This window comes from Zosterops lateralis (assembly GCF_965231275.1).
Source record: "Zosterops lateralis genome assembly, chromosome: 7".
Lineage (NCBI taxonomy): Eukaryota > Metazoa > Chordata > Aves > Passeriformes > Zosteropidae > Zosterops > Zosterops lateralis.
In genome coordinates, this window is record NC_139767.1 from 14430759 (window position 1) to 14444861 (window position 14103).

The following is a 14103-nucleotide window of genomic DNA, read 5'->3' on the forward strand; positions in this document are numbered from 1 at the left end:
AAAATCTCACCAGCATGAGCTACATTAATATTACAGTTTTATGTGTGTTCATAATTCAGCTTACTTACTGAGGTATCTGAACAGCATGTGAAATATTTTATCTTTGAATTTCCTTTTTTTACAAAGCTAAGGAAAAATGCTGCAGTTCTGCCATTTGGAGGTGAATATGGCATGTTTTTCTTAGGAAAAAAAGCCTTATGTAGGAAGGTTGTATCATGAGTGACAGATGCTTTAAATAATGTCTCTAGATTGAACGTACATCAGGTTCCATATACATATTTCTCAATGGCTTTAGCCCAACCTCTTCTTTGTAAGAGCTACATTGAAGTCTGTAGAAAAAGGCTACCCATACAAATTTCAGGAGATTTGGAATTCAAACTAAGCAGGACTCTAAAGTTTGGGGAAAGTGGTTTAACTATTTAAAAATTGTTCAAATGTTAGAGTTCCTGATTTAAAAAAAATATACTAGAAAGTATTAATGACAGAAGAAGGAAATTAACCATTACATGCTTCTGCACATCAATTCAGCTTTGACGGTGTTCCCTTCCATCCCATTTCATAAACCAAATTTTACTTCAGGTAGAACTTTTCTCTGGATTTAGAAAAGTGAAGGGGTGCCAAATGCTGACAGTGATAGAGATGTGCTTACAGTCTGGGTTATCTTTTGGTTGCCATGTGCAATCACTTGTGGCCTGGATTTGCAATGGTCGCTCACAGTCAGAGTTTCTGGGAGCTGCCGATTGAACTCAATAAGGATCTGAGTCCTTGGTTAATAATTTCTACCATCCAAATTAGAAATTTTATGCAAGATCATGCAGCTGTTTTATACCCATATTGTTCAAACTGCAATGCTTTAACTTTTTAAATTGACAGTATTTGGTATCTTCTATACTAGTGTACAGATTCTAAAATGTAAATTTATGAAATACAGATTATAGTAGCAGGAAAATAGGCCATTCATGAAGACACTACATTTATTTTTTGTTGGACTCTTCACCTACCATCACAAGTTTTCCATTATCTGTTTCTTTTTCATCTAGTTTTTTTCTGGAGCCACCTCTCTGTGCTGTTCTGTTTTTTCTCCTTTTACTCTGGGACATTTCATTTGTACTGTTCTCCAAGTCTCTGCAATAGAGCAAGGAGTAGAGCCTCCCACAAACATTATTTTTTCCTATTGCTGCTGTCCCCTGAAGCACAGTTCCCCCCATATCCATTCCTTCCTGTTCTAGATGTGCCATTAGCCAAAAAGGCAGCAGTACTGTACAGCACATGCATAACCCTCTATAGCTTGTTCCAGCTTGTTCCAAACTTGATGGTTTGGACTCTTCCAGGTTGATAGGCCAATTTCCTTCAGGGCTTCCCCTCAATTCTGATGCCTGCCCCATCCCCAGCAAGGCATTCCCCTCTGTGCCCTCTGTCTCCTGCAGAAATGATGAGCTCTGCTCCTCCTAGTCCTCTGTTGGTAAACGCCACTGCAGAGGGACATGCCTGCAGCAAGAGGTCCTCCTGGTCCCATCCTTCAGGTTACTGTTGTCTGATGCTGCTCTTTGTTCAGTATTATGCCCAAAAAAGAGGTACATATTAGACATCAAACCAGAAAGAGGACCACTATGGTTCTGCTGCAGTCGTGCAATCAGGATCAGAATCTGACCCATATTAAACACAGCGGGCATGGCCTCTAGCAGAAACTGATTTTCACTGTGTGCAGCTCTATCTGTCACTACTCTGAAATCAAAAAATTGTGGCATGTCCTTCTTATCTAATTCACCTATTTTGTTCCCTCTTTGTAGAACTTGTGAAAAATGTTGGTGAACAGGAAAAAGACCAAAGCAGAAATTCCACAGATGCACAGTTACAGCAAGAGGCAACAAAGACACAAAAAGAGAGTAGTCAGGGAAGTGATGGTACAAGCTGTCCTCCCAGATCCATCGTCCTACAAGTAGTCTCTTTCGACACTCCTCTGAGTGATGAATCCAGCTCAGAAAAATGCACTAACTCTGATCCGAACCAGAAAGATCTCAGCGATGCCCAGCAAGAGTCACAGAATACAGACCCACTGAATGGTAATGCTTCATCACAGAGCACCAGTCTAATGAAGCTGTCCAGGGTGAAGTTGCAGCAGCAGTGTCTGGTATCTCCCTGTCAAACATTAAAGGCAATGCAAAATACTGAAATAAGGCATTGTACAAACCACCAGCATAGAACAGTTCCTTCAGGCCTGTGTAGAAGTGGTAGTATTCTAAAACATCAAATAGAAGCATATCAACAAATACCAGCTTCTTGATATCAGCTATTTGGGATCTACTAGAAAATTTTTTAGAGAATATATTTTCGTTGAATTTGAAGAATGGTTTTGGAATCATTTAAAGATATATTTACAAATAAATAGCCATTTTTTACTGGAGAATAATGCAAACTTTCAAAACAGAGCTATCTAACATTTTCTTTTTGAATAAGTAATTATGCTATTAGTATTTTTTCCCCTTAGTTTGGGCACCTAAGATGATTGTTATTTTGTAAACCACATCCTTTGTACCAAACATATTGTGAATGTAAGAGTTAAACTTAAGTAGATGGAATTTGCCAACTGTCATGGGACTGTGTCATTCTCTTAATCAGGAAGAGCGGTCTTTTGACTGTAGCTGCTAGACAAGTGGAGCAGCCAGAAAATTGCTAAAATGTCAGAATGTGTTTTCAGAGTGTGAGTATTTTATCACAAGATGACCACATCTACTATCTGGGAATTGCAACACAGTATCAAGGGCAACATGCCCAAGCAACGAGGAATAGATGTTATCAAAGGAAGAGGAAGACACTGTGAATCTTCATTTGATTTTCTGAGTTTGCTGATAGTTAGACTAAGCTTTGAGGTGTTCGGGTAATAAGAATAATCAAGGATATAATGACATGCTTTTCCTCACTTTTATTTAAAATGCGAAACTCATTAATGCTTTAATGACAGTAAGCCTTGCAATATTGTGCCAGAAGTATGGCATTGTCTGAGCAGCAATATTGAAGTAAGTGCTTATAATGCTTAGCTTAGACATGAGTATATGACTTGGCATATTTCTCAAAAAGCCTTTTTATGGAGAACTCCCACTTACTCTAGATTTCCACATTCCACAGCTCCATGCTTTTATTGTTGACAGGTTTTTTCCCTCAGAATTAACAGATGGTTAATTTAGGGCCCTAAATCAAAATATTTACACTAAAATTATTTTCACAGCATTTGAAGTTGTCTAATAACTGACATTTTATCTTTTTACATGTATTTTTTACACCAGGTTTGCATTAAAGCTCAACTTAAATTTTAAGTGCCTTAGAGAAGTTCCCCATCTCCTGGATGAGGAATGCAGTAGGAAAATCTGCATCTTTTATCTTTCAGACTTGGCAGAAGGTGTAGCTGTACTTGTGGGTCCTTAGATGGCTGACCAACAAAAATGATGTTTGAGAGATCAGATACAACTCAGCATGCTCAGTTAGTTCACTCTGTTGCCTTGTCAATCTTTACATTCCACCCCTCCAATGAGAACAGAGATTTCTTATCTTATAAAATGCTAATATAATTTGTTTTCTAAGGCAGGAAAATTTTTAGAGAGTGCATTGTACTTTGAAACTTCAAACTGCAAAATTTATTAAATGGGCAAGAAGCCATTAGGTTTTTAATAGTGTTTTTGCACCTCTATTGATGTTCAGTGGATCCAGACAGGACTCTTATAACCAAGGTCATATATTTTCAATAGAATGCTGCTTCAAGCAAGCAGACTGTAGCAAACACATACCTTACATTTTTATCCTGTTTCACAAATTAGACTTATTTGAGTATTCTAAGATGCACCATACATCAATCAGGACATGATTAGCACTCTCTATACTTCTTAGAAGACTTCTCTACTTGTGCAGTTTCTGTACTGAGGATAGGGGGGTAGAAGGCTAAGGGGATGTCCAGAGTGCTTGCTGATGCCCAGGGTGGAGGAGTGAGCACCTGCAGCTGCTAGGGCTGGGAGGGTGAGATAGAAACGAAAAAGAAAAGCAACGTGGTTATTCAGGTTGAAATTTCATATGTTAGCTGTTATTGCTCTGTCTTTTATAAAAAGCAGAAAATCCACTTAAGTTTTCTGTAATTCAGTTATAACAGTTGGGGAACACAGGAAGATTATGTGTGTGCATTCTTGGAAACTGTGAATGAATGTTTGGATGTGCTATGATGAGGGGGTTCCCCATTAAAAAATTAAAAAGGGGCTGTTTTCCGCTCCTTATCTCACATTTCTTTCTAGGTGTTATTCTTGTAGACCATCACATTTTAGCAACAGGAGTAGCTCTGCCCTGGGTCCAGGTTGGTGCAAAGGGAAGAGTGGAGGATCACTGTTACAACCGCTGCAGTTGTGACTGAATGTTGTTTTTCTCCACAATACCTTTTTTCCTTTCCATCATGTCATTTAATTGAATGGTACAAGATTAAATGAAACTATTATAAGGTGATTTTTTTAAGTGGTGATTTTCCTTTTCTCCTGAGTGATTTATTAATTAGAACATTAATTTTAAAAACTGCTTATATTTAATTAAATGACTCCACATTTCAATGATTTATAAATGCTAATTGGCAAACTTAACTTCTCACTTGTAATGATAGCCACATTAATCCTTAATAACAAAATGCAAGGGAGATAATAAATCTGTGATACAACTGATTTCCAGTAGCTTCACTCTATATGACAGCAGAGGACTGCCCAGTCCCATCGAGTGTGCAGCGCATTCAACGTCACCAGCCATCAGTGGGAGCCTCTGGAGAACAACCAGGTTAACCAGCAGTGGGCAGATCCACACCAACCACATGCCAGTTTGATGGTGCTGCAGGTGGCATCAGGGGATTGATCATCCATGCCATGCAAGTGCTTGGTGACCACGCAGAGCTGTGGTGGCCCCGTGGATCTCATGGAGCTCAGTGTCTGTGGAACCCACAGAGGATTGCTGTGCTGCCTGCTCCCTTGTGCTCCTTGGGTGGACTACAATCCTGGGACTAAGGGAAGGCAGCCATGCTTGTGCGTGGGATAAGGATGGAGGGAAGGTTAGATTAAAAAACAATAGTGTGTTTATGAAAAAGACAGGGTTTGTGAGGTAACAGCCATTAGCAACCACATTCTTTTTATCACATTAAAAACTTGATGCACAAACAAAAGGCTATATATGTCTTAGAAGTTAAGGTTTACTTTTTTGAAATTTATACCACAATATAAGAAAGATAGTAAGTTATTAGAGACCATCCAGAGGAGGCCACAGGATGGGAAGGGTCTGGAGCAGAAGCTGTAGGAGGAGCAGCTGAGGTAATTTGATCTGTTCAGCCTACAGAAGAGGAGACTAAGGGGAGATCTCAGTGCAGTTACAACTTCATCATGAGGGGAAGAGGACAGTCAGGCACCAGTCTCTTCTCTGTGGTGACCAGTGGCAGGACTAAAGGGAGTGGCCTGAAATTGTGTTGGGGAAATTTAGGTCAGATATTAGAAAAAGGGTTCTTCACCCAGAGGGCGTTTGGGCACCAGAACAGTGTGCCCAGGGAAGTAGTCACAGCACTAAGCCTAAGAGAGTTCAAGAAACATCTGGATAAAGCTTTCAGGCACATGGTGTGATTCTTGGCAATGGTGCTGAGCAAGGCCAGGAGCTGAATGTGATGATCTCTGTAGGTCACTTTAAACTTTGCATATTCTGTGCTGAGTATTAATGCTTCCACAAAGTCAAGTGTCTAGTGTAAAATCTAAATATTTAGATAAATAGCTTTTACTTTCATACTTCTTCCCACCTTCCCTTTTTTGTTTTTATGGATAATAATGAGAATAAAGTTTTGCTAAATCCCTCCATAAAGAGCCACAGGCTGAAAAATCTGTAGATGTTCTTGTTCTAATCAATTTTATTCCAATTTTGAGACTTTAAAAGCTTTTGAAGTATTGGTTGTCTGTATTCTACCTACACTAAATTTACATAAAATAAGGGGTGGTGTAGGATGGTGCTTGTGGGAATATGGACCATCTGTTTGTGGCTGCATTACAGAGTGGGCAGCACACACTCTGCACCATTTGAGGTAGTTAAACAAGGGTGAAATCAGTAGCAATTCTTATTTGTTTACAGTGAAGCCATGGCAGATTCATAGGTATTAATTTTCTTCTTTTTTATGCTTGTTCTCTTGAGTTTTCTTTCCTCTCTTCCTATTCTCTTTTCTAAACTGTCAGCCTCTTCTTCAACTCACCATCATCTTTCAATTTTCGTTTCAGATCACGCATCATTTGCTTTCCCTTTCAGCTACTTCTACCTTTGTTTTCTGGCCTTCAAAAATATTACTGTCTCTATTTTTATAACTTTTAAGCTTCTCCCACATCATCTTTTCCACGTTTGAGACTTCTGTCCTTTTCCTTTTTATCATTTTTGACATTCAGTGTTCTTACTGGTGAGATCCCTCGATCAAGTGGATGAAACTGATAAGTTGCTATGTGTAGTTAGTAAATAACACTGTGAGTTTGCTACATTGTACCCTACCTACCATCTCAGTATATAAATTCCCCATCTGTACTCATGCTTCATGCTTTGAAGCAACTGAAGGAATAGTTTAAGCAACAGTTTAATTCTGTGACTGTCTATTTGAGATTTATGTTGTATTGCTTAGTTTGAAAGCTGTTTGTGCTACTCTGTGTCATTGCTCCTATCCGATTGAGTTAATTGAATTCTTAGAACTTGACAGTGGCATCTTTCATTATCTGGGAGAAGCTTAGACTGATTTGAAAGCCTACAGTAAAGAGAATTTAAGCGGCACTTAGCAGAGGGTGAATTTTGACTTAGAGTAAGCTGGAAGAAAAAAACAAAGAACCGAACCCAAACCCACTTTATTAACACACATGTAAAAGTCTTCATAATTTTGTTTCTTGCTGTGATCTATTTCTTTCATTCTATCTTTTGCCTTGTGGATAAACCATAATGATTATTTAATTCAAGCTGATGCTTACACTGGTGAGAAAACAATTAAAGAAAGCAGTGACTGAAACCTCATTTTAACCTTAAAGTATCTTGAGGAACTAGATTCTACGTGTCTGTCTGTGGCTGTGCAGATTCACTTGACTTGTTTAACTTCCTCACTCGGGTTCCCAGTCACATTTGTTTATCTTCCAGGTGAGCCTAAACACTGTAAGAAGTCAGAAGACATTGTAAAAGCCACGGAGCAGACAGAAGCACTGGTGCAGAACTAGATTTGCTATTTCTTAAAAGCTTCTGACGTTTCAGGCAGGACAGGTAATTTGCTAATTTCTTTCTTTTAATGGGAAGTGTTTTATACCATAAAGGCTCCCTTAGTGCTATTCTTAACCTCTTTGTTCCATCCCAGTTGTGCTTATGTTAGAGAATTTTGAAATGGGGACACAGAATACCCCACTTTCAATGTCACCTTAAAAAAATTCAATATAAAGTACTTTTAAATCTCTGAATCCTTAGTGTCAGGCTAAATGATCATGTGACAAATCACCCTCAATTCAAGTATATGGAATATTGGAAGTAGTAGTATCAAAAATCTCTTGTTTATGAATTTTCATTTGACCTCTGTTTCAGGAGAAAAGAACTCTAGCTGTTCCTATCTCATGATCTCAGAGGCTGTTATCTGTCAACTTGTTCTTGGATCATCCTATTTCTGTGAAGAGTGATTGAACAAAATCTTCAAAAATGTAAAATGTAAAACCCTGAGCTGGTAACTCACGGCACCTAAAAACTTGCAAGATTTCAATTGTTTATGTGTTGCTTTTTCCTCTTCTATTCTGCTTTCTTAAACTAGCCAAAATAATTTTTTTCAGCCAAAGTTGGACCTTGCTTTGTTGCATCACTGGTACCAGACATTTCCAGTTAATCACGAGACATGTGAAAACAAGATGTTTGTCATCTGCCTGGGATTGCTGTTACGTGTCACTGCTGCTGGTGTCCAATGAAAATGGAAAATCAAAATGAAATGTGTTTCTAGATACTCGTTCATGCAATCATGCTGCATGCACCATAAAAGTCCTACTTGTTATCTTCCTTAAAATATCTGGAAATAAATGTCTGTAGACTGTACAGGGAAGTTGTAAAATTACGCTGAGCAGCCTGTGTGAATGAAGATTCATCTCCACTGCAGTGGCTGCCATATGGACAGAACTGGTGTTGAACAAATTTGAAAGTATTTGAAATATCTCTTTCAAATTAATTGAATAGCATCTGGTGTTAGCGATGAAAACATTGTGAATCCTGTAATATTTTGAAAGACATCAGCACTGGTGTCAGCCCTACCATGAAGCTGGTACTTATTGTTTTGTAGGGTGGAAGAAACAGCAACAGAAATACATGAAAATTACTTCACTTCAGCAAAATGTTGTGTTGCCTCTCAGAGAAGTGGAAGGTGACACTGAGGCCTTATGTCATGGTTTATCTCAAAGGCAAAGGTTATAAGATACATCCTGCAGCGTCTTTGCTAGGGCTTGTTTCTTTCTGAGGGGCAGCAAAAACGGCAGCACACAGGCAGTTACCTCTCAAGAAGCCTCAGAATGAGCCCTCCAGCCCAAACTGTGCCCAAAAAGAAAATCCATTTTCATCTCTTCTTCCCTCGAGCTGCACATGACCCCTCCTGATATGTCTAGGTGTCTTACACAACTGCAGCCAACCTCATTTCCCTCTGCTGGAACCTGCCAGGAAACTTCTAGGCTCCTGTTTAGGTTGTAGGCACTCAGGTGGCTTGCTGCCACTCCCTGTTCTCCTTTTTGGACCCCGTGGTTATTACCTCACTGAACAAAAAGTCCTTCTAATCAGCCATGGTCTGCTCTGAAGGGGAATCATGGGGGTATTGGCACTCTCCTCTGTGCAAAGGGTGATAAAAAACCTGTGTGCTGTTCATCTGCTGCTTCAGGGATCCAACCAGAGCTCCGCAGGCATCAGGCATCCCCTCAACAGGGGCATGCTTTGTCTGATTGAAGAAGGAATCATAAAACAATCCCCTTTTGCTGAGGACCCTTACATGTCCATACCTGTTGACTGTCTCTTTTCTGACAGCAAAGCAGTTAAAATTGAGCTGGGAACAGTGTAAACTCTGAGTCCTGGGACAAGGGCATGCCAAAAGGTGGAATTCCTGTCATTGAATATGTAAGCCATATATGTGCTATGCATAAGTAGTATGCATAGTTTTAACTTAAGAAATGTTTGTGCATATAGGATGTAAAAAATACATTTAAATTGTTTTGTGTATCTGATCCAAGGCTTGTATTTAGCATGGACAAATCTCTGTACAGTGCCATTAACGAATGAAATGTTAACAGATGAAATTGTATCATAGATGTTATAAGGCAATCAATATTTTTTGCTAAGAGTTAAGAATTTATATATTCTCTGCTGGTGTTTGAGCAAATTATTAGTAGCCTGGACCGCTCCGTGCACCTTTGCATCCTTTTTGGGAATGTTGGACTCTTTTTTTTTCTTCCTTTGTAATAAAATGTAAACCATCTTATGGCTTCTTATTGTCCTTATGACAAAAGAAGAAATTTAATGGTCATATCAGACTTTTTTAAATTGTAAGTTGCCATATGCTGTAGCAGTGGAAAATCTTTTTGATTAAGATCTGAGAAGTTGGAAACTTATTTTAGATAATAGATCACCTATAGTTCCCACCAAATTTGAAAAGAACAGAAGACAACTATTATCTTTTAAAACTAGGCCAGTTAGATATTTGCTACTGACTTTTTCAACATGATTCACTGCAACTGAAAGTCTGAAACAATCAGAATTTAATCTTTATATTGTATTTTCAATTTCAGACTTTTACCTAGTTGAACTTAAAGTTTTTTTCTGTGTCTCTATCCCATTGAGACTTATTACTCTGCAAAAAATTTCACCTGGAAATACAAGCAGAAAATATAACAGATTCTGCAGTGAACTTGAAGCATCCTGTGGGGCTCTCAGTGTCCTGTTGTCATGGCGAGCACCAAGATCTCCCACTGCAGAAGCTAGAAGGAGCTCCTGGTTTCACAGGAGGTGCTCGTTGCCTGCAGATCTCATTCATTAGGATAGAAGACTGATTTTTTCTATAAATAATCCTATTTGCTCATTTGTATTCCAATTTTATCACTGTGGTAGATGTTACTAAAATACAAGAAGAGTCCTTATTTTTTTGTTAATGCGAGCTGATTCTCTTTCTTTCTTCTTTCCTTTATTCTTATCAAGATTTTGCCTGGACATGACCCAAAGCTTGGTGTGTTGTTTGGATGAGGAGGAATTTTCTTTGATGGAGAAGACCAATAGACCCAACTTATAATAACAAACACATGTTGGTTAAGGCTTTGGGCTGGATGAGATTTGGGTTCATATGGCAGAAAGGCGCCTTGAGAGAGCCTCTCCCTAAATATTAGTTTTATCTTTGTAAGGCTGCGCTAGCAAAACACTGCATGGGGCCCCAAGAAATGGTGTTTGTATCTGCATCTCTCCCACAGCATTCTGGGCATGTACCCTGCATTGAGCACACTGAGGAGCTGTAGCTATAAATGAGCCCTCAAGAGTTTTATTTTGTACTTTTATCTTGAGATATATGACAGATATATTATGTAAATTGCTATGGGTTATGATCTAGCCAGTATTTTTTTTTATTTAATTTTCAAGAAGGCAATCTACAACTGTGTGTTTTTATTCTGCTGTATTTGTCCATATTTCCTATTATGATATTCCCAAATAAATCTGATTTGAGGGCAAGGATTGTGAAGCTCCTGAGTGTTAGTCACAAATTTGATTTCCTGGAGCATTTTTGCTGATTTGTGTATGATTGTTTTTGAGAAGTGACAGTGCATATATGGTCGTTTCCAACCCTTTCACCCATTTGGGACTCCACAATCTTTCCATTACTGTCCCAGTTTGGCACACAAACTCACTCACATCCTCAGAGCACATTTGAAAACAATTTCTTTAAACAAGTCTTGCCTTCTTAGCTTTTATGGCTAAAATAGCCCTTGCATGAAGAAAAATATAACCAATAAAATATTTTTTACATAAAAAGAATCTTACTGTAGTTGAAGTTGAAGGAGCCAGTGGGACTGTACTTGTTAGCAAGAATTCTTCAGGAAGAGTATGACTTTGAGAGATACCTCCATTGCCTGGTGAAAATTTTATAATCCAAGTTCAGTGTAAATGGAATTAAACTGGGCCTCTTTCTAGTTGGATTGAAAATAAGCAGAAAGAATCCCATAGGCTCAAACATGTATCAAGTTCTAACTAGGTACATGATAAAAATAAATCAAGACAACTACTTTATACCACATTCTTTGCAGTTCCTCTTTTCCAGGTGCAATCTGAGCTATATGCACAATGGACCTTCTTGTAGAGATGCCAGAAGTCAAACAAGCCACTACTGTGATGAAAATAATTTCAAATTAACAAATCAAGATCACTAGCGGTAAGTGTAGAAAATATGTATTTTGAACAGACTATACAGTTATTGTATGAGAAAAAGGAAAATGTAAGTAGGACTAACATTCTCCAGCAGCCGATTAGAGATTTCTGTGTACAGTAGTTTAGCAGACAAAGGTTTGTCTGAAAGGAGAGTGCATCCCTTTTAAAGCATTTTTTTAAAAAATTGCATCCTTGAAAAACAGTGTGGAAAAATGAGTAGAAATTAATTTAATGCTATGAGTAAAAGAAATTGTCCTCTGTCAAACATTATGCAAATATTTAGGCTACTTCACTGGAATAATTTTACTTTCCTGGTCATTTAAGTATTTAATGGCTCTCTGGAGATGCCTTTTCCATGTTCCAGGGCAAACATTCAGAAGTTTTATCAAACTGTGAATATCTAAGTTTTCCCCTGGGAACAAAGAAGAAAGTCATAACCATGGAGTTATAAATGGAAAAATTCTCTTATGAAAATTGGGAAGAAAATCTCTTACAGAACTTATTTGGGCTGAACTTTGCTGCAAAATACTTTCTTTGTGCTGAGGCAAGTCCTTTGCTTATGGCCTTTGAGTGGAGAATTGTTGGGGAACTTTACATTAGCTGAATTTGGACAGATAATATCTTAACAAAATCAGCTATTCTCACAGATTACATAGTATATGAACTTTAAAGCCGTTGAGTTTTACGTGTTTGCAGCATCCTGTATAGGTCATTATTACAAACCAAAAGTAACAAAGTTGTAGCTAAGTAAGGGGGCAAAAATCAAAATGGTAGGTACAATCTTGGCTTTAAGATGGAACAGTTAAGCAGAACAGAAGTTTCTTAACATTTATTTGGACTGTAGTTTTAAAGCTGTCTCACTACTGCATAGCACCTAATGCTGGTGCAACACTCCTGAACCTGCAAGAAAGGCCATGGGACTTGTATCATTATACCATGAATAAACATCAAGTTACATGAAAGTATTGGCTAATTATTTGTATAAAGCCTGATATGATTATCTCAATCCAAATTCAATGAGCCAAAGGGTCAAATTCACCTATCATGCATTTCCATGAGAGCCAAGAGAGATGGTGTCATTATACCAGAAATTAATTTGTTAATTGGATAGTAATTTGTTGTCTCTTGCTTTTTCTTTATTCAGCTGGCTTACAGATTTTGTTTTCTGCAGTGCAGGGTACTCTGATGGTCTAATGTCTCTGCACAAAGCACCTGTTTAACTTTAGGTCATCTTGAGTTCTTTTAGTGAAATTATGCTTTCTTATCTTTGAGGCTGCTCAGCTTTGAGAGAGAACCGTGTTTTTCTTATTTGTCAGAAAAGAACATGCACCTTTGTTGTTTGGGGTTCAGCAGTAGTTCACAAATGGAATTAAGGGCAGCATATTTGCCATTTTAATATAATGCATGATGCATCTTTATTTCAGCATTCCCATCTGGGGAAGACTCCTATTCTGCTGGACACAAGGTGGGTTGGGGCAGGGCAGAACTGTGACTGTAGCCGGCGTAGCTCTGGAGGACATGTGTGTGGTTTCAAGTAAATAGTAGATACGGGAGCATGACTACAGATTTGATATTTCCAGTAAATTAGAGAATAAAAATGTCATGAGCAATTTAAATATTATTTATAGTTGACCTTCATGTCTGTTTTTAATATTCAATCTGCTGAGTGTTTAAAAAAGCAATTAAAAGTCCCATATAATGTTAAAACCCTTGATAAATGTAATAAACAAATGACATATTCAAAAGAGAGAATCTATGTCCCATTAGGAGAGAAAAAGAAAGATGAGAGCAACATATGGCAGTATAATTAGAATGATTAGGGAAGCACATCAACAGAATTTATGCTGCAGGGAAAATGTAATAAGAAACCAACACACTTTCCTCACTGCCTTGAAAACTGCAAATATCGCTCTCTGAAAAAGAGAAGATGCAGAAAGGGTCCCTGGCATTTAAAGCTGTAACTTGTGTTCTTCTGCCATTATTAAAGATGCACACAGCCATCTGCAAACCATTTAATTTTTGCAGAGTTCACATTGTCCCATTGCTTTGATTAATAAGGAGCAATATTACACCTCAGCTGCTTTTCAGAAAGATGTTATTTTGGAAACCTAATTAATACTCATTCCACAGTTAGCTTGAGGTGTTCGTTAGTGCCAGATACTGAGTTCTTATTTGTTTCTCATTATGTGGAGAGTATTGCTTCTCAATGCCAGCGTTTTTGTTTTGGATTTTGGAATAACCTTTCGACACTCCTGCTTCCCACAGCCCTCCCTTCAGAAGAGCTAATAACATCTGTCATCATTATTTTCGCATGCCCGTTAATGTCTGTTGAAGACATTGTGGGCTATTTACAAAGATAGACTATCCTGATGCACAGCAAATAGTCCTGCCATTTTCTGAACAGTTGGGCCAAAGAGAAAAGCAAAATTTAGAAACTTGGCAATGAAATTAAATCTCGGTTTGCCACTAAGGGTCAGTATATACTAGGCAAATGAATCATTACAAAATTGAAAGAGAGTTCATGGCCTAGCAGAAATACCAAATAATTTTTCTGTCCTAAACCTCCCAGATGATTTAATAAAAAACACAAAAAAAATTATAGCAGAATATAGACACTGAATTTGTATAAACTCCATCAGCCCACTTTGATGAAACTGGAGATTAGGAGCACCT

At 38.1% G+C, this 14103-nt stretch overlaps 1 protein-coding gene across 9 annotated transcripts in view; it reads left to right on the forward strand.

The window, feature by feature from the left end:
* The window catches only part of PDE1A (phosphodiesterase 1A), a 149064-nt gene that overhangs the window by 133873 nt on the left and 1088 nt on the right, over positions 1 to 14103 (forward strand). For 5 of the 9 annotated variants that reach the window (XM_083865745.1, XM_083865747.1, XM_083865750.1 and 2 more), the window contains 5 exons: positions 1791 to 2063; positions 7156 to 7275; positions 7588 to 9141; positions 11310 to 11434; positions 12855 to 12895. In XM_083865745.1, coding sequence (XP_083721871.1) covers positions 1791 to 2063; positions 7156 to 7232 — 350 coding nt within the window. In that variant the 3' untranslated portion in view covers positions 7233 to 7275; positions 7588 to 9141; positions 11310 to 11434; positions 12855 to 12895. The other 4 variants (XM_083865748.1, XM_083865753.1, XM_083865746.1 and 1 more) reach the window with 4 other exon arrangements.